Source organism: Pipra filicauda, unplaced genomic scaffold, assembly GCF_003945595.2.
Source record: "Pipra filicauda isolate LSUMZ 115617 unplaced genomic scaffold, ASM394559v2 scaffold645_size190756_pilon, whole genome shotgun sequence".
In the NCBI taxonomy this organism is placed as follows: domain Eukaryota; kingdom Metazoa; phylum Chordata; class Aves; order Passeriformes; family Pipridae; genus Pipra; species Pipra filicauda.
The window spans coordinates 1-19,077 of NW_024104804.1; the positions used below are offsets into that span (position 1 = coordinate 1).

Consider the following 19,077-nt stretch of genomic DNA (forward strand, 5'->3'; position numbering starts at 1 on the left):
TTATGAATACAAGAAAAACCCACACTCAGTTTTAAATAAAAGTCACCAAACTGCCCATCTTTGCTTCTCCTAGACCTTCTCATCCCTGGATTCTCCATGACACCAATCCCTTTCACAATCACAAGTAACACCACAAATTCAGCCAGTACCTCTGACGCTCTTCCAAAACACAGTGTGACTGTACACAGCAGTGTCAGACTTGAATAAGGGGCAAGAGATGGAAAGTGATTGCTGTGTTGGGACGCTATTCCTTTGATTTTCTGCTCCCTCACATTCACCACACATCTGACACCAGCAGCCCAGCACAGTGTTATCTACAGAAACCCCAGCAAGCCACTGGCACGAGGGAGCTTGAGGTTCCTTCACATGAAGAGTTAAACACTGAGCTCTGTTATTCTGTACTGCAAACAGCCCCACTGCCAGTGATTCGGAGTGATTTTTCTCATTAAAAAGGATACAGCCAATCAATTCTGAGAGCTCCCCTTGGACATTAAGGAGGAACAAAGCTGGTCCCTGCAGAAGACAGTGCATATCAACTAGCCAACTGCTCCCTGGCTGATCCAAATGCCCTTTACCACAGGTAGTCCCAGGAAAATATTAGTTCTGTGAAATACCTTCACCTAAATACTTCAGAGTACTTTAGTCATCCGATTATAACCCAGCTGCCTATGCTATGACCTTGGCCCAGCACCTAGAAACTAAACTAGTGTAGACATGAAACCAGTTTGAGGTAAAGAATTTTTATCTCTTGCCCCCAAGTAAAGCTGAAGAGAGGGACCAGGAACGAGTCCTGACTTCAGCACAGAAACTTTCACTACATTGTTATCCACGTGCACAGTACGTGCCTTACATTCAAGGGGTTAAAAGGCAACACCCCACGCAGGGCGTTTTCAAAGGTGTTTTTGTACGAAAACCTCAAGTTGAAGACCTACAAGACGGAAAATCGAAAGCACGAGTGGGCAGAGGTGGTTTTTTTACACTCGAGTTCCCAGCCAGCTCTTTCCTCGGAGGGCTCCCCACGACCCACCTCCGTGCCAGGTGCCCGCGTGTGTAGCGCTGGAGGACGACTGTGGCTTGTCTCAGCCTCTGGTACTTGACCCTCTGCAGCCACCCCCGCACCGTCTTCTCAATCATGATGATGGCAGCTCTGAACTTGTCTGCCCGCAGTTTCTCCAGGTACGCCACCTGGCCTGCGCGGAAGAAGATCTTGGTATGTCCAAACTGGAACTTGTCTGGATCCTTTTCAAAAGCACAAGGGAAACGACATTTAATTAACGTAAACATTATTTATTTATTTATTTATTTTCAGTCTGTGTTGCTCAGTAAGACACAGAGTAAAAATCCCCCTTTGAATAAAATTTGTCAGCTCACATCCCTTCTTAATTGGGTGATGAAGATATTACTAGACCCCAAGCTACTCAAGCACTACAATTCAGTCTTAAATTCCATGTATTTACACAGATTTTGAATGGCTTGGGAAGTTTTCGGTTTGGTTTGGTTTGTATTTGGTTTGTTTGGTTTTTTTCTTGGGTTTCTTTAAAGTTGAATAGAGAAATCATAGAATCCTAGAATGGTTTGGGTTGGAAGGGACCTTAAGGATCATCTAGTTCCAGTGCCCCTGTCATGGGCAGGGACACATTCTAAACCAAAAATGCAACATCAGAGCATTTAAAGAAAGGATTTGTTTCTAAAAAAGATTAATGTTTTCATCTGCAAAGTCATTCAAAAGGTGCTGCAGCCAAGGGAAACACTTGGCGCATAAGGAAAACAGCTTTTGCAGAGAGGAATCCAGTTAGGTACACTCCTCAAAAACCACAGGAAAACAAGAGATCAAACATTAAAACCTGGCTAAGGTGTTGTGCAAATTTGGGGCTACCCAACAGCAAGAAACCTCTGCGTGCACATTTGCTATTTAAAAATAAAGCACGGAGGAGCGGCAAGGTTTTGGTAAGGAGAGGGGGCAAAAACTTCCAATTTGCTTATGGGAAAAGAATCCCAATCTATGGGATGCTTTTTCCACATAGGGCTATTACAAGTCTCCCATACATCAAGATAAGGCATTTATTGCACTTTTCTCTTACTCGTTAAGGCAAAGAGTAATTTAATGATTCATTAAGGTTCATGATGTTGTCCCAAGCTGGAGCTCTAACACATGCTCCAGCTATGGCTAGCCAAAAACAGAAGGAGGGGTTGGGATGTCACATTTTTAAAAAGTGGCCAGTTGATCATGTCCAGCCAGTGACAGCAAACTCAGGACTTCACCAGCACTGGAATGGTACGTGCATCTTGACCACAACCATGAGATCCCATGTCACGCTTGCTCCCTCTGCCTCCTTGCAAGATTATCTCATTTTGGAAAAAATCCCCAGGCTGCCCGGGATGAAGAAGCACCTGCACAAGCAGCAGGTGAAGCTGGAGCAGGAGCAGCAACTTCAGCGCACACGAAGGCCACCAACTTCTGCGCTGTTAAAATCACTGCCAAAGATCTGGTCCCAGCTCACCTTAATGAGGTCTTCCAACAGGGTCTTACAGATCTGCTTCTTGTCGTTCTTAGCGAGGTCTGTCTTCTTCATAAGCACACGATACCTCTTTAAAAAGTCGTGGTAGGACCACCTGAAAGCAAAGCATGCACTGGATTAGTCTGCATGCTTGGCAATATTTCCCTAAAATAAAGCGTTTGGAGTCATAGGTGAGTCAAAATATGGAACTCATATTTTGGGGGATCTCTCACCACTACCCACAGAATGGATCAAAGACACCTGAAAGGAGCTTGGTCACCCTCAACCTCACCCTCACTCTCAGTCACTGAATGACCTTATCAGGGCCTTTCTAGCCTGGAACAGAAAGGCCACAGATCACCTTGTTTTCAGTCCTCCTGATGTGCTTCCCAGTCTGCTGCACTTTACCACTCAAATGCAACAACTCCGTTCCCTTCAGGAAGGAGATGATAATTTTGGAGAAATCATGTATGTTCTGACTGGCCGAAAAAAAGCAATCTTGATAGTCACGGAGAATGAATTAAAAAGATATGCTTTTTTATTTTGTGTTTCCAAATTTTGCTGAATATTGATTACAACACATTAATTCATTAACTGCTCCACCTTGAGGTCTGTGATATAGGCCCTGGAAACAAACATAAAATCTTTTGATGCTGAAAAGACAAAGCCAGCCCCTTGGAAGATGCCTCACTGTCACCAGCAGCGAAGCTTCCAAACAGGCAACACTAATTGAAGGAATTAGAGCACTGCATCCTACTGCTAGGAAATAACATCTCCTGCTGCTCCTGTTAGATGAAGAGCCTGCAGACTGGGATCCTGAAATTGCTTCAGCATCTGCCAAGTTTCAGTCTTCTGTAATTTAACATAGTGAGTTATAAATGCCCTCAAAACCTGAGTTCTTAATTAAAACATCAGGCTTTTCCAGTGATGTCCAGAGCGGTCATCGTTATTTTAAAAAAATAACAAACATCAAAGGGAGAGAATTGCAGAGAATTTGGTTCCTGCCCTTACTCAACCACCTGTGAGCCTGATCCTCACCCACATGGATGCTGTGGCAGCCAGGATGAGAACACACTGCATGAAGAGCTGCTATAAACACCTCCTGCACCCAGCAGCCCCATAAACGCCTGTATTTTTTGTGTCATTACACTAAATTCTTCCTAATTTTCCACTTCTAGAGATTAAGAGAGGAGCGGGCGGAAAGGAAAAATAAATTGTAAATGCCCAGAGTGATGCTCGTGGTAGGTCCTTATCCTTGGCTAGTCTGCAGTGGTGGGGCTGGGCGAGACACCACACCACCCAAGCAGCCAAGGCTGCCAGCTCTATAAAACACTCCATAAAACAAAGGACCTGCACAATCATCAGCTATCAGCTGCAGATACCTCTCATGAAACATCTTGAAGATTGGAAGATGGGGTATTTACTTAGACAGGCATATTGCTTATTCCAAAATACACGACCAAAACACAGTTTCATGTCACTTCAGAAAATGCAGTCGGGGGAAGAAAGCCAGTCTGATTAAAAGCGATAGTCTAATTGAAAGAGTACAGTAGAAGAAAGTGTTTGCAAACAGAACGGAGAAAAAGGGAAAAAAATGGACTGATAAGGATTGGGAAGCAACATGCAACTCCTGCATGGACACAACTGGCAAAGAATATGGGACTGGCAAAAACTAGGGAATGCTCCGTACTGCACCTGAAGCCAAAGGTAAGGTGGAGAGCTCCTGGAGACAGAGGAATGAGGGAAACTGTCGTGAGAGGATTTCCAATACTCGGATTGCTCAGATTAGTTCTGGAGCATCCAGATTTAGCGCTGATTTAATCCCCATCCCACCTTCAAATGACCAAAAGTACTGGATTGTCAACAAAAAACCTAAGATACCAGCTATGAGGAGCTCTCTCTGGGATGAAAACTGAACACAAAGATTATGCAAGACTATGAGCTTTGTGTCCTGTAGGGTTTAAGCCTGAACTCGCTTTCTCTTTGCTTTCCCAGTGCCTCGGTTTTATAATTACATTTCCCACTTTGCTTTGTGCAAATAAAACCCATTTTCATTTTAAGCACGTCTGAGGTTTACACAGCTCCAAATCAAACCTGAGAGGAGAAGCAGAGCATGCAGTGCCCGAGGCACCCAGCCAAGCACACGATGCTGGAGACATCCTGCCTGGCTGAGGTATTGCTCAAGCCAGGGAGAGCTTGATCAGGGGAAAAAAAGTCAGTTTAGGTGCTGATATTATGAACTGCTACTATTTGCCGAAAAAAATCATCCTACAGGTGCCACCCAGGTTCCTCCAGTAAGAGCAGATGGTGAAGAGGCAACACCAGAAACTGAGGGCACAGGTCCAAGCTGGGCAGAAAGCAAAATCCATCATCTTCCAGCATCGAGAAAGAGAGGGAGATCCCGCAGCCACTCTCAAGCAGGAGTCAGGCACCTGCAGGAATTCCTTAAAAATAGATCATAAGTCACTATATAATGGGTCTTTCTTCGGAGCCCGTTGCTCTCATTTCACAACGTGGCAAAAATTGATTTTCCACGTGTTTCCATTTGAGTCCATCTTGAACATAAATGACTCACTTTTTAGGAGTAAGTCTCACATGAGATATTGGAAGTGGCAGGGAATACACTCAGTGATTGCTGCCCAGGTGTTTATCTGGGCTGGTGGTGTCCACAGTCCTCTATTCACATCTCCCAGAGGTTCCCAGCCCAGTGCTGCACATCCACAGCACAGAACTCACGCTCTCACCATCCTTGCTGATTCAGCAGGAGATGACAGCCCTGAGATAACACTGCTTGTGCTATTGTCCATGGAGTATCAACACAAAATCCCTGCCTGGCTGGGGCTCAGCTGGTCCATCAGGAGTTTGGCTGGAATATTTGCCATCCCAGTTCACAAGCAAAAGAAAGCTGCAGGGGCTCATAGGTGCTGTTACAGGATCCTCCCCGGAGAAAGGAACAATTAAAGCACTCAGGTTTAATGTAACATGCCTCACTGAACCTCTTGAGGCTCAAAGCTGTATAAAATTTCCTTACAACAACGTGCTTCGGGAGAAGCAAACATGATCCCCCACCCCTGCAAGGGAGAGCTCACCGGTGCAGAAATGCTGAAGCTCACTTTAAATTATTCTTCTGCACATATATACGTCTCTTCTTTAGGTTCAACACTTTCGTTTTCAGAAAAAAAAGAAAAAGGAGAAAACTTGTCTCCCACCTGCTAAACCACACACTGATTCCCAGTCGGGGACAAAGGATGTGCCATGTCACCCCACAGCTTAGCAGGCTGGGAGACATTATGGGAAGGTTACACTTCAGTTCAACTTGCTGACAGGTATTAAATAAAAAAATGCAGATCACAGGTTTTCAGGATGCTGCCACGCAACACACAGCATGGGCATGGCAACACACAGCATGGGCATGGCTCAGTGCTGGGACCTGGAAACCACCAAGGGCCACTGAATAAATACGATTCCATATAATTGTCAAGTTATAAGATCCAGATAGGTAGTGCAGAGAAAGAGCTGGAATTAGGAGGATTTTTATACCTGCACAGCTGAGAAAGACGAAGAAGGAGACATGAAGAACTGGACAGATGCTTCTCAAACTTTCCCAAGGTAAAAAAAAGAATAATTTTGAGACTGAGATCAAGCACAACCAAACCTCAAACATCTATGTTTTGCTTTGAAGTTAGCACAGGTCACTAAGGGGAAAAGGCAATAAAAGGAATGGAAGGATACAGGAAAATAACTTATGCCTGTGGAAAAAAGTCCTCCCTGGGCTCCAGCAGCAAGGAGGATGCTCAAGGGCTTGGCCGGGAGCAGGACGCTTGGTCATCCCAGCAATTTCTTTGTCATTTTACAGGAATTATAAAGAAGGAATAAGCCATAACACACATTGCAAATTAATTTTATTTTTATTAATTTTTGTTTTTATTTACTTTAATTTTTATTAAATAAATTTATTCTTTTTTCTGTATTTTAAAGAACAAGATTGGGATGTTTTATAGAAAACTACAAGGTACAGAGCAAAGGGGCTGCTCCTGCCCCAAATCAAGGGGTTATGAACCCAAGCACAGCCCCTCTGCTGCAGAGCCAAGCTGGGTTTATTACAACCTCAAATTAAAGGCAGGGCTTGTGTAAGAAACCAGGGGTGACATTCTAAGGAAGCCTCTGAAAAGCATCTCTCCAAGCAGTCAGCAACTGCCCAAAATATCTCCAACTCATTGTTTCAGGGTGATTACAGCAGTGTTATGTCAGCTGTGTGCTGAATTAAGAGCTGAAAGGAGTATAATAAGTCAGCAAAGCTTCAAACTCTTGACCATATTATGGTTTTCTTTTGGTAGCCTAAAATAACTTAATGTAAAATGTTTCCATTCAGGGTAACTAAATTAATTAACCCCATCACCCAAGACCATCCCATGTGCTGAGCAATCCCTTTTGTGTAAGAAATCCTGCCAGCACCACGTGGTACCTTCCACTGAATGGGCCAAAATTTTAAGCAGTGAGGAGCTGGACTACAGTGATCTTTCCATAGGATCCAAAGCCTGTTTAGGAGGATGCAGGTTGAATCTCTCAGCCAAGATTTGACATGAAATTATTTTTAAAACTGTGGCTCAGGGAGAAAATTTCGCTTGTCTTGTTTATTGCAGCAGAACAGATTTGCCTTTCAATTAGCTCTAAAACATGCAGGCTGGCCTGGCTTGAAATTAGCTGGAATATATTCAAAGAGAAGAACAAGGAGGGGAAAAACCCCTCCATTTACACATTACACCTTTTTTTGGGAGTGGGCAAACAGAACTGCTGGTAGCCACAGTCATTTATAGGTTTTGTTACTTTGAAATGACAGCTAAAGGCACATTATATTAAAAAAACCCTCTATATCCAAGGATGCCCATGATAGGTTTCAATTATAAATGTTTAATGTTTATGGAGTTTAGCAGCTGGGATTTCACACTGAATTGATACAAAAATGCTGCATCTGACAGTCAGATTCGGGGACCAGGGGAAGCAGCCAAATGCCAAGAATGCTTAAACTATAAATACATAACAATTACAACAACAGTATTTCAGAGAGGCTGCAGTGGTGAGGTTATTCAGAGTGATGGCACAGTGGGAGACTGTCACTGTTGGAGCACTGACTGGAAACCACCAGAACCAGCAAGAAGAAAAATGTAGAGTTTTGATAAAACGCAAGTTGAAAACTTATTTTAGAGAGTATTTTGTGATTCATGGAGATCCACACCAATTAATTCTCTACAGACTCATCTTTATGCAGCCAGTTTCTATAAAGAAGATGAATGGTTGTATAGCATAGAGACATCTTCCACGCTTTACCCTGGGAAGCTGATGATAGATTTACTATCTGCACACCTCAGACAGCCCATTCATCACAGCCATTTATGTACATGCTAACAAATAAATTTCTTAACTGCTGTGCAGCATTTCAAACCAAATGATACATTTTCAATTTACTTGAGACAGAGGCAGAGTGCAGTGCACCATGGAAATGACAAAATAAAACCAGGTGCAACCGAAGTGGGGAGCACATGGCTTCATCTTCCAGTGACTCACACGGGCTGAGGAACTACAACCTACATTAAAAAATTATTTATTTTCCTAAAGGTAAAAAAAAATAAATTATTAAATACTCAAAACATTGAATTCTTCAACCCATGAAGGAGTTGATGTGAAATTGGAGCAGGTGTCTTTATCCAGAGATCTCTGACCCAAAGCCACATCACTCTCAAAAGCTACTCTTGTAACAGTATGATGGAAAATATTCAGATGTAAGCACTACAGGATGAAAGTAAACATTTTCTACAGCTTCTGTAATAAAACTTAGATTGAGATAAACAAATTTGAAAATTCCCTATTGCTTTAAAGGTAAATTGCTTACACCAAAGTGAAACAAAACTCACAAAGATCAAGTTTTCTCTTATTATTTTAAAGTGGTTTAAATTTAGAGCCTTCACATGGGATTTAAATTTAAAGCAATGACTCTCCTTTTTGGTTTTATCATTAATCAACCAATATAAATCGACTTATCTCAAAATATAAGGAAATACAGAGGAATAATCAATGCTCACTTACAGATGGCACATAAAAATGCAGAAGCAACTATTTCCCACAAAACAGGATCCTGTTGAAGCACCTTTTCCCAAGCTGGTTTATAAAGCCAATTCAAATACACAGATTATTCACAGTCTTTCAAGGATGTTGTCCAGCTCCTGGGTCTGGATTTTCAAGACTGGAATTTTATGACCAATGAGGGTGAAGAGCTACCAAAGCCCAAAGTGAGTATTTTATTTAGTGCAGAGCTGTTCCTATATACAATTATCTTCTGGAAACACTAAAATACACGAAAAAAATCTGTCCTTGAAGCATCACAAACACTGGAGAAGGTCACTCTAAAAGGCTGAAATAGGAATTTACACTTCCTCCCCCCCCCGCACGAAGAACAAGAGGTGACAAGTTGCAGTGATTGAAGAGTTATGTATTCTCAGTGTCCTGGTGTTGCACAGCAATTTAAATTAGTAGTAGAATGGCTAAGGCTTAGTAGAAGAGTAGGCCTAGAAAGCAACTTTGTTTGTGTGTGAAGTGGAAACCATAATCAAAGGATCTAGTCAGGCATGTATGCAACGATTTGTTACCTAGGATGTGGTTAAGGTCTGTTAAACAGTTTCTAGGGATAAGACAACTTAAGCAGATTTATGATTGGAGTAGATGATTATTAATTGTTATCAGTATGAAGTATGAGCTTGTTTGCAACTGCACCTGGTTTGCTGTGGAAACTGTAACTGTTTTGCCGTGGAAACTGCAAGTAAACTTGTTTGTGTATAAAAGCTGAACTGAAAATGAGGGTCTTCGGAATCCTGACTTTGGACGCTAGTCCTCAGGTTCCCGGGGCCCCGAATAAAGCACCGCATAAACCGGCACTCTGTTGGTTTGTGTTTCTTCTGGTTACGGGCAACAGTTTTCTGGCGACCCAGACTGGGGACTCCGGGGGTAGCTGGGGCGGCTCACGCGCTGATCTACTCCACGCCGGCAACCAGGTGATTTCTGGGGAGACATCGACCCGTGCCCGACCCCGCGCCCGCCGGACAACCCATCCAGGTAAGCCCGGAGGTGCTTTATTCTTTTAGGTTTGTTGGTTGGGAGCCTGCCTATAAGACGGGACCGCAAGTTACCCGCTAGGTTGGGCTAAAGGTACCTCGGTTGGGAAGCCTAGGCGCTGGTCGTAAGACGTAGCGAAAGCCGCGCTGTACCAGCACTCGCCACTCAGAGGGAGAATTGGCGAGTTGGTTTTGGTTTTGGTTTTGGAATATGTACTTGGTTTATGTTGTTGTGTTGTCGTGTTGGTCGTTAAACGTATTGTTTTGTATGGTTGTGGTATTGTGAATTTGAGGAATTCACATTGTGGTGTATTGTGAATTTGAGGAATTCACATTACGGTGTATGTGTGAGCCGGTATGATGCCGTTTAAAACTTTTAGAGCATTATCTTGTGCAGAAAAAGATATCCCTAGCGATTCTCCGCTTGGTTGCTTGTTAAAACATTGGAAGGAGGGAAATTTTGGACAGGAGTTAAACAAGAAACAATTGATTGATTACTGTAATAATGTATGGCCTCAATATGAGACAGAAGGAATGCAGTGGCCTAGAAATGGTTCATTGACTTTGGAAATTATAACCCCTTTGATGCGATATTTACGAGAGAATGAGAAGTGGGATGAAATACCGTATCTGGACTTGTTTTATTATTTAGAACATAACACTGAGTGGCAAAAGGAATGTGGTATTTTAGTGTTGAAAGAACTGAAACTGGAGGATGATAAATGTAAAGAATGTCAAGAGCGGAGTATAATGATATTGAAAGGATTGGATGATAAATATGAGCGGAAAATACGGTTTTCAGAACCAGAGGAGGATGTGTCTTTGTTAGTCTCCCCCGGTAGAACTCCAAGTGCGCCCTCGGGAGATAGTCTCCCTTCACGTGTGAGGGCACAATCACCCACCATGCCCCCGCTAGAATCGTCCTCGGATGAGGAAGAAAAGAGAAAAGGGAGAATGTGATTTTGATAGAACTCCTTTAGCTGAACGAACGCGGAGAGCACGAAGAGAACGAGGGAGGAGTAGAGAAAGACAGCGAGGGGGGGGAAAGTTGAGGGAAGTTTCGCTTTCACCCCCGAGATTAATGGCCCCTTCGCGGGAAGCAGTTGGAGCGGACGGGAGAAAAGTCATGATGAAAGTTTCTTTTTTACCTAATGATATATTAATTTGGAAACAGTCAGCTGGGTCATACAGAGAAAATACAGAGCAGGTGACTTGTATTATAAAAATGGTTAGAAAAACTCAAAATCTAGACTGGAATGATTTACAGGTATTGTTAGATACAATTCTAGATTCAACTGAAAAAGAAATGGTATTAAGAGTGATGGTGGAAAGAGCGAAAGAAAGAATGCGAACTCTGTCCCGGGCGGCGGGGGGAGCAGTGGATGATTTTGTGCCGCGGGAGGATCCCGGGTGGGATCCAAATGTGTCTGGAGATTGTAGAAAGTTGAGAAATTACCGAGAATTGTTGGTGGAGGGAGTGCAAAGTGAGATACCAGGGACGCTGGACTGGTCAGGGCTGTGCTCGGTGGGACGGAATAGGGGAGAATCTCTTTCAGCCTTTTTAGAGAAGTTAAAAGAGGAACCTCTGAATGAAGTTAAAAGTAGTAAAAAAAAAGAGGAACCTCAGAGAGAGATTACAAATAGCCCTCTGATAAGAAGATTAGTAAAAGGTGACTTTGAGGCTAGGACGCTGAGGATTCCCCCTGAAAGTCCCTTGGGGAACCTCTTAGAGAACCGGAGTTGTTATTCCAGCACTTATAGAAGATCAAAGGAGAAAATGATTAAGTATTGTATTGAAGTGTGGGGAGGTAGAAGAATAGGAAATAATACTTACTGGCCCGTATATGGTACTTTTAAGAATTGGGTCTGTGAACTTTTAACTTGGTATGTTAGCAATAAAAACCCTTTTGTCCAGAGGAGAGTTTTTATGCCGATATATAGTTAGAAGCCAGTGAAGATATTTACTTGTTTTCTTTAAGAGAAAGAAGGAGCACAACCCGTTAGAGTGCGACAATACCTAATTAGTTTAGAAGCCAGGAAAGGAATAGCTCCTATGATCACATAGTTTTTAATTTTAGGGATATTAAAAGAATGTGAGTCAGAATTTAATACTCCCATTTTTCCGATAAAAAGCAAAATGGTAAGTATAGGTTAGTGCAAGACTTTAGAGCAGTAAACCGTATCACAAAAGACATTGTAGCTAACCCTTACACCTTGTTAACATCTGTTTCTGAGAGATTTCAGTGGTTTACAGTGATTGATCTAAAGGATGCCTTCTTCTGCATACCACTGGCACGGGAAAGTTGGAAAATCTTTGCCTTTGAATGGGAGAACCCAGAGACTGGACGGAAGCTACAACTTACTTGGACTCGATTACCACAAGGATTCAAATGCTCACCCACGATATTTGGTAATCAGTTAGCAAAGGAACTTGAAGAATGGAAGACTACTCAGGTAAAAGAATCTCTTTTTTTCATATATAATACTTCAATATGTTGATGACATCTTTTTGAGAAATACAGAGCAGGGACTCTGCCGTCAATTAACCATTGAACTGTTAAACATGCTGGGGCAAGCAGGCTATCGAGTCTCAAAAGAAAAAGCACAACTAGTAAACCAGAAAGTTATTTATCTGGGATGTGAAATCTCCCAAGGAACCCGGCGCTTAGGAACAAATAGGGTTCAAGCAATATGTGTTATCCCTATGCCCCGAAATAATCAGGAACTGAGATCTTTTTTAGAAATGGTCGGATGGTGCAGACCGTGGATCCCCAACTTTGGACTAACTGCCAGACCTTTATATGAAGCAGTAAAGGAGCCCAAGCTGACCTGGGGGACGAAGCAAGAGAAAGCGTTCCAGGAATTGAAGAGAGCCCTCCAAGAAGCACCTGCCCTGGGACTGCCGGACCCAACCAAGGAGTTTCAGCTCTATGTCTGCGAGAGACAACGAATGGCTCTAGGAGTCCTCACTCAGCATCTAGGATCCTGGAAAAGACCGGTTGGATATTTCTCCAAACGGCTAGACGCAGTAAGTGGGGGATGGCCAGGGTGTCTCAGAGCTGTGGCAGCAACGGTTATTTTAATACAAGAAGCACGAAAATTGACTCTGGGAAAACACATGGTAGTGTACGTACCCCACATGGTCATAGCAGTTTTGGAACAAAAAGGGGGGCATTGGCTTTCATCTAGCCGTATGTTACAGTATCAAGCTTTGTTGAGAGAACAAGATGATGTTGAACTGAAAATCACTAACCATCTCAACCCAGCAGAATTCCTTAGGTCTACACAGGAAGAAGGTATTCTGGAGCATGACTGTGTAGAGACCATTGAACAAGTCTACGCGAGCAGAAGAGACTTGAAGGACGAGCCATTGGCAGATCCTGACTGGGAATTGTTCACTGATGGATCTAGCTTTGTGGAGAACGGCACCAGGTATGCTGGGTATGCAGTGGTCACTGAACAAGAAGTGATAGAAGCAAATGCACTACCCCCAGGTACGTCTGCACAAAAGGCCGAAATATGGGCATTGGTGAGAGCTTTAATATTAAGCCAAAGAAAGAGAGTTAACATATGGACTGACTCCAAATATGCTTTTGGGGTAGTTCATGTTCACGGAGCACTCTGGAAAGAGAGACGACTTCTTACCTCTCAAGGGACAACGATTAAACATCGGGAAGAAATTTTACAATTGCTAGAGGCAATACACAAGCCCTCAGCAGTGGCAATAATGCATGTTAAAGGACATCAGAGAGATCCCGGACGAGAATTTCGAGGTAATCGACAGGCTGACCAAGCGGCTAAGCAAGCCGCGAGAGAAGTATGGACTCAGATGGTTCTTTTGCCTGTTCAAAATAATCCAGCAATACCATATATGGAAGAAAAACCACATTATTCACAGGAAGATGAGAAATTAGCTCAAATGACAAATGCAAAGAAAAATGTTAAAGGGTGGTACATTTCCCCCATAGGACAAGTGATTCTACCTGTCAGAATAATGAAAGCAGTGCTTGAAACAGAACACAATAAGTGCCACTGGGGTGCAGAAGCATTGGTAAAATTTTTGAAAAATGAGGTTTTCTCAAACCAGATGTTAACATTGGCAAAAAGGGTAAATGCAATGTGTCCTATGTGCATAAAGAATAACCCAGTAGTCAGAAAGCAAGTGCAGATGGGAAAATTACAGATAGGTCAGTTACCGGGAGATTACTGGCAAGTAGATTTTTCTGAGTTGCCTAAAGCCCAATCCTATAAGTATTTGTTAGTATATGTCTGCACCTTTTCAGGATGGCCTGAGGCTTTTCCCTGTAGGACTAATCAAGCAAAGGAAGTGGTAAAAACTCTCTTGAGGGAAATCATCCCAAGATTTGGAGTTCCCCTAGGGTTGTCCTCTGATCGAGGACCGCACTTTATAGCAGGAATAGTACAAGATGTGTCAGTTGTATTAGGGATAACATGGAATCTCCATACACCATGGAGACCACAGTCTAGTGGACAAGTTGAAAGGATGAATCAGACATTGAAAGGTCAATTGAAGAAAATTTGTCAGGAGGCAAAGATTCCGTGGCCCCAAGCAGTATCCATTGCCTTGTTGAGAATTAGGATCAAACCAAGGGAGAGAATAGGAGTAAGTCCATATGAAATATTATATGGCAAACCTTATCATGCAGCTACTTACCAAGGGGATCCTCATATAGTAGGTGATCAAGCAGTGTTTAATTATGTGTTATCTTTAAATAAGACTCTCACAGCCCTCAGAGGAGCGTTGCAGTGGAATCGACCTTTGCCCCTGGAGAATCCAGTGCATGACATTTCTCCGGGAGATCATGTCTACGTGAGAAACTGGTCGGTGGAGCCGCTGAAAGAAACATGGGACGGTCCTCGCCAGGTGATCATGACGACCTACACGGCAGTGAAAGTCGAAGGAATCGACAGCTGGATCCATTATACTCGGGTCAAGAAGGTTCCAGTTTCGTGGTCGGTAGAACCTCTCTCACCCACAAGAATGGTATTTCGAGCCAACCATTGAGGATCATAGTGTTCCTGGGGTTGATAAGTTTAGCAGAAACCACCGTGAGAATTGAGACCCCGGATCCTTATTTATTTGTACCAGAACACACTGATGTAAACTTAACTTGTCTATTTTCAGATGACCAGGGAGCTGAATTAAGAGATGTCCATGTCAAGTGGAGATGGAGAGATCAAGACCAAATCATGACAGAAGGAGTGACAACAGTTTGGGATGCTACACAACAAAAAGGTTACACCGTTCTGCAGGTACCCAAAGTGTACAAAGCTATGGAAGGGACATATATGTGTGTAGTTTGGATTTGGGAAAGTTTTGATTATGGACATATAGAAATACAAACAATAAACACGACTCAGAAGACGGTGACCAAAGTGCGAGTTTTACCCACTAGGAAACAATCAGACATGTGGGATGGTCCTCCTTTAAAAATCAATTGTACCTTCCAATTTGATGATTGTCGAAAATCAGTTAAAGTAAAGTGGTGGAAATTAAATGTGGCAAATCAATCTTGGGAATCACAAAGTCAAGGAGTTAGCTGGTGGTCAAATAGTAAGGGAGGCAAAGGGTGGCTGAATATTTCTAATCCCAGAGTAGGAAAGACAGAAGGTACATTTCTTTGTGTAGTCTCATGTGGAGAAGAAAAAGATCACGGGATAAGGACAGCAGTAGCCGTACCACATCAAGGAATAAGAGTTAGACCAGAACATAGTGTTTATTCGGCCCAGGAAGGAAGAGATCTGATTCTAAGCTGCAAAATTCCAGAAGGACAGTATTTTGAATATGGGTGGTGGTTTAAGGGACAGAACTTGAAAGTTGGAAAAAGACATCAGATTGAGAAGAGAGCAGATACAATAGTTTTGAAAATCAAAGAAATTCAAAGAAGAGAAGATGAGGGCCAGTATACTTGCTGGATAAGTAGAGATGACTGGTGGGAGACTGGAATTACTGTCGTCCACGTAAGGACTGAAAGAATAACCCGACAAGTAAGTAACCTGCAGATTCCAGATAGAGAAGTAGAACAAGAAAACCTAGTTGTAGGCTTAATTCGTGATTTTGGGAAAGCACAGAATGTCACAAAAATCACTGCATGTCTCCCTATGCCTCATGCTGCAGGAGACCCAATCCCATGGGGAATAATTCCAGTACCGGAAATCCCTAGAATGTTTAAGAATACTACATGGAATTGCAGATTTGTAACTAGAACATGGAATGAAATGACAGATGCATGTTTATTGAGAGACAAAGTGACTAAAAAACAATGTGAACAGATGCCTGGATATTTTCGCTGGGTAGAAAGTGAGAAAATTGGAAAGTTAGAAGGAAATTGTTTGATCTCAGGTTCAGTAACATACCCATGTTTTAAAGTACAAGTTCGAATAAAACGAGAAAAGCAAGAAGAAGTGTGTCAAAATACTACAAGTTCTACAACCATGGAGGAATGGCAAACAATTTGGGGACCCAGCTTACTAGAGACATATAGTTACATTGGAAAAGTACAGTGGTGCATTCACTGGAAAGGGAAAAAGAATCAAACTTATTCTATAGGAAATAGAGGGAATCATAATTGGAGGACAGAAACACGTACAAAAGAGGATTGGAATTGTACTCGAATATACACATGTGATACCCCAGACGATGAGATAGGTTTAACGCCAGTCAAAACACTCTTGCAGTTGGGATGTGAATGTCGGGGATATAATCATACGATTAAAGGATCTGTGAATAACATTGATTGCCGTACCACTACAGTTAGGAGCCCAGGAAATTTGGTATGGGTAATGGGACATGGCCAGTGGACCACCCACATACCCATAAATGGTCCGGTTGTACCTGTCACACTAGGGATACCTACTCTCTGTCCATTCTGGAAGCAAAATAAGTTAACATCAATGGAAATACAACCACGGAGGAAAAGAGAAGTTAGTAAAGATATTGATGACCTGAGGTTGGGAGATTGGCATGAACCATCAGCAGGAGTTAAATTTGGATGGGCATTAGAGTCTCTATTCGCACCAATCTCAACATACCGGAACAGAGAAATGTTGTTTAAATTAATGGGACAAACTGAAAGGTTAGCAGCAGTCACTAAGAAGGGATTTAAAGATCTAAATTTACAATTACAAGCCACCTCTAGAATGACCATACAAAACCGCATGGCATTAGATTTAATATTACTTAAGGAACATGGAGTTTGCGGCTACCTGCATGCAAAGGACGAGCATTGTTGTGTACACATCCCAAATGTCACTCAAGAAGTAGAAAAAGATATTAGCCAATTAGAACAAATTGACGAGAATGTTCATGAACTGCAAAAAGAAGCAGAACATAATTGGATAGGGCAATTATTCAGCTCCCTAGGTCTTCATGTGTCAGGATGGATATCTTCTGTTATCCAGTACGGAATATTAATTGTAATAATTATTGTCATAGCCATAACTGTTTACAAGTGTCTTTTAGGAATGATTGTAAAAGAAGGTCAACATACGAGACGCATCATGAAAGCTATTACAAGGAAAGAAATAATCTCACCGCAAAATGAATCACCTCCTACCTACCAAGAAACTACAGCCTGAAGATTGCTGTATTTGAGCATCCTTGCAAGCAAAGCCTGAAGAATGCTCAAAAGGGGGGACATGTTGCACAGCAATTTAAATTAGTAGTAGAATGGCTAAGGCTTAGTAGAAGAGTAGGCCTAGAAAGCAACTTTGTTTGTGTGTGAAGTGGAAACCATAATCAAAGGATCTAGTCAGGCATGTATGCAACGATTTGTTACCTAGGATGTGGTTAAGGTCTGTTAAACAGTTTCTAGGGATAAGACAACTTAAGCAGATTTATGATTGGAGTAGATGATTATTAATTGTTATCAGTATGAAGTATGAGCTTGTTTGCAACTGCACCTGGTTTGCTGTGGAAACTGTAACTGTTTTGCCGTGGAAACTGCACGTAAACTTGTTTGTGTATAAAAGCTGAACTGAAAATGAGGGTCTTCGGAATCCTGACTTTGGACGCTAGTCCTCAGGTTCCCGGGGCCCCGAATAAAGCACCGCATAAACCGGCACTCTGTTGGTTTGTGTTTCTTCTGGTTACGGGCAACACTGGGAAAAGATCTCATAACCAAAAGCACACAAGCAGAGCTGAGAGTATCACTTTTGAGTTTTTCAGGGTGGAGGGGTCTTTGCAACAATCAATTATTTGCTGTAAATAGATCCTGGCTGGTCTCCAGGATTTGCAGTGGTTTCTCCCCTCCTTTCCCCCTCCACAGTTACTAATTATACATTGATTTTAGTGCTGTAGGGTCTAAACTGCAGCTAGATGAGTAGAAAAAGGATAAAAGTCTGTAGTATAGTTATGAATGGAGAGGAACAGGGTATCCCTGAAGCCGTGACAAGACCAGTAACAAAACTCGTGGACAACCCTCAAGTTAGAGCTCCCCAAACCTGCACTGGGGAGTGTGACTGCTTGCTTAGCACAGAGCTGCCTTCCAGTGGCCTCTTCCATGTAAAAAACCCAGCTTTTTCATTGCTTTAGGGTTTTCACTGCAAGAGGACAGACAGATTTGGCCCTGCAACAAAAATAATAATAAAAGATGACCCATGGGCTGGTTTTTAATTCCTCGCTGTGGCTTAGAGATCATGAAATTTAGGAGCAACTTTTTATTAGTTACTTCCACAAGTACCTTCGAGACGTCTGAGATAAGACCCAAAGGTGATTCTGGGTTTTCTAACAGGGTCAGACCCCCACAATGAGGACCTAAATCTCCACATACCTCTGCCACCCTTCCACACTGGCAGAGGAAAGAGAGGAATTGGTTTCTATGAAAAATTTCTTCTTCTTTTTTTCCTTTTTTCCTCCTTAAGTATTTGGGCTCAGCTGGTCAAGAAGAAGCCCATCACCAGTTTGTGTCTGTCCATAGAGGTCACTGGCCAACACAGGAGAAGTGCAGCAGAGCCACCTGATCTCAACATGCAGACAAGTGCCATCAATTGCCAGAAGGTCTTTGCAGCTTTGCAGGAGATGAGAGTAGCAGAGTCCTCCCCAGAGTCCAGGGCAGGGAGTTTCTCATGGTGCACATCACCACGCTCAGTCGACTCTTCACTGAGCATATTTATAACTTCTTTGTCCCATATAAAAAGGCTGATGGCTTTGCTGACATGAACACAAAGCTGCTTGGCACTAAAACGCAATTGATGCATTTTTAGAATTATTTGCCCTTGTCATCTTCAGGGCTTATTTATAGTTTATGTTTCCTGATTTATTATGCCTTAAAAACCTCTTTTGAATTTTATATCACACAATCAGCAAGAGCCACACCAACCATAACCCTTCCTTTTTATGATGCAAGATTTTGAAGCCTTGCATGCTTTGGATGTGCAGTGCGGAAGTCTATAGTAATAATTTACAATCCTTATTTTCTTTCTCTGCAAGTACAATCTTTTTTTTTTTTCTG

The 19,077-nt window shown here is 42.4% G+C and overlaps 2 protein-coding genes across 2 annotated transcripts in view; one reads left to right on the forward strand and one right to left on the reverse strand.

Annotated features, from left to right (window-relative positions):
- Window positions 1-850: 850 nt before the first annotated feature.
- Window positions 851-19,077, reverse strand: part of LOC120324665 (unconventional myosin-Vb-like) — a gene marked incomplete at its 3' end in the record, with an annotated part of 106,069 nt that continues 87,842 nt past the window's right edge. The window contains exons 18-20 of the mRNA XM_039388403.1: window positions 2,502-2,613; window positions 979-1,239; window positions 851-928 (exon numbers count right to left, since the gene is read on the reverse strand). Coding sequence (XP_039244337.1) covers window positions 851-928; window positions 979-1,239; window positions 2,502-2,613 — 451 coding nt within the window. The remainder of the gene's footprint in view (window positions 929-978; window positions 1,240-2,501; window positions 2,614-19,077) is intronic.
- LOC120324666 lies at window positions 9,382-17,469 on the forward strand. Its single transcript, XM_039388404.1, has 2 exons — window positions 9,382-9,605; window positions 14,343-17,469. The coding sequence occupies exon 2, from the start codon at window positions 14,471-14,473 to the stop codon at window positions 17,201-17,203; it is 2,733 nt and encodes a 910-aa protein (XP_039244338.1). The 5' UTR covers window positions 9,382-9,605; window positions 14,343-14,470; the 3' UTR covers window positions 17,204-17,469.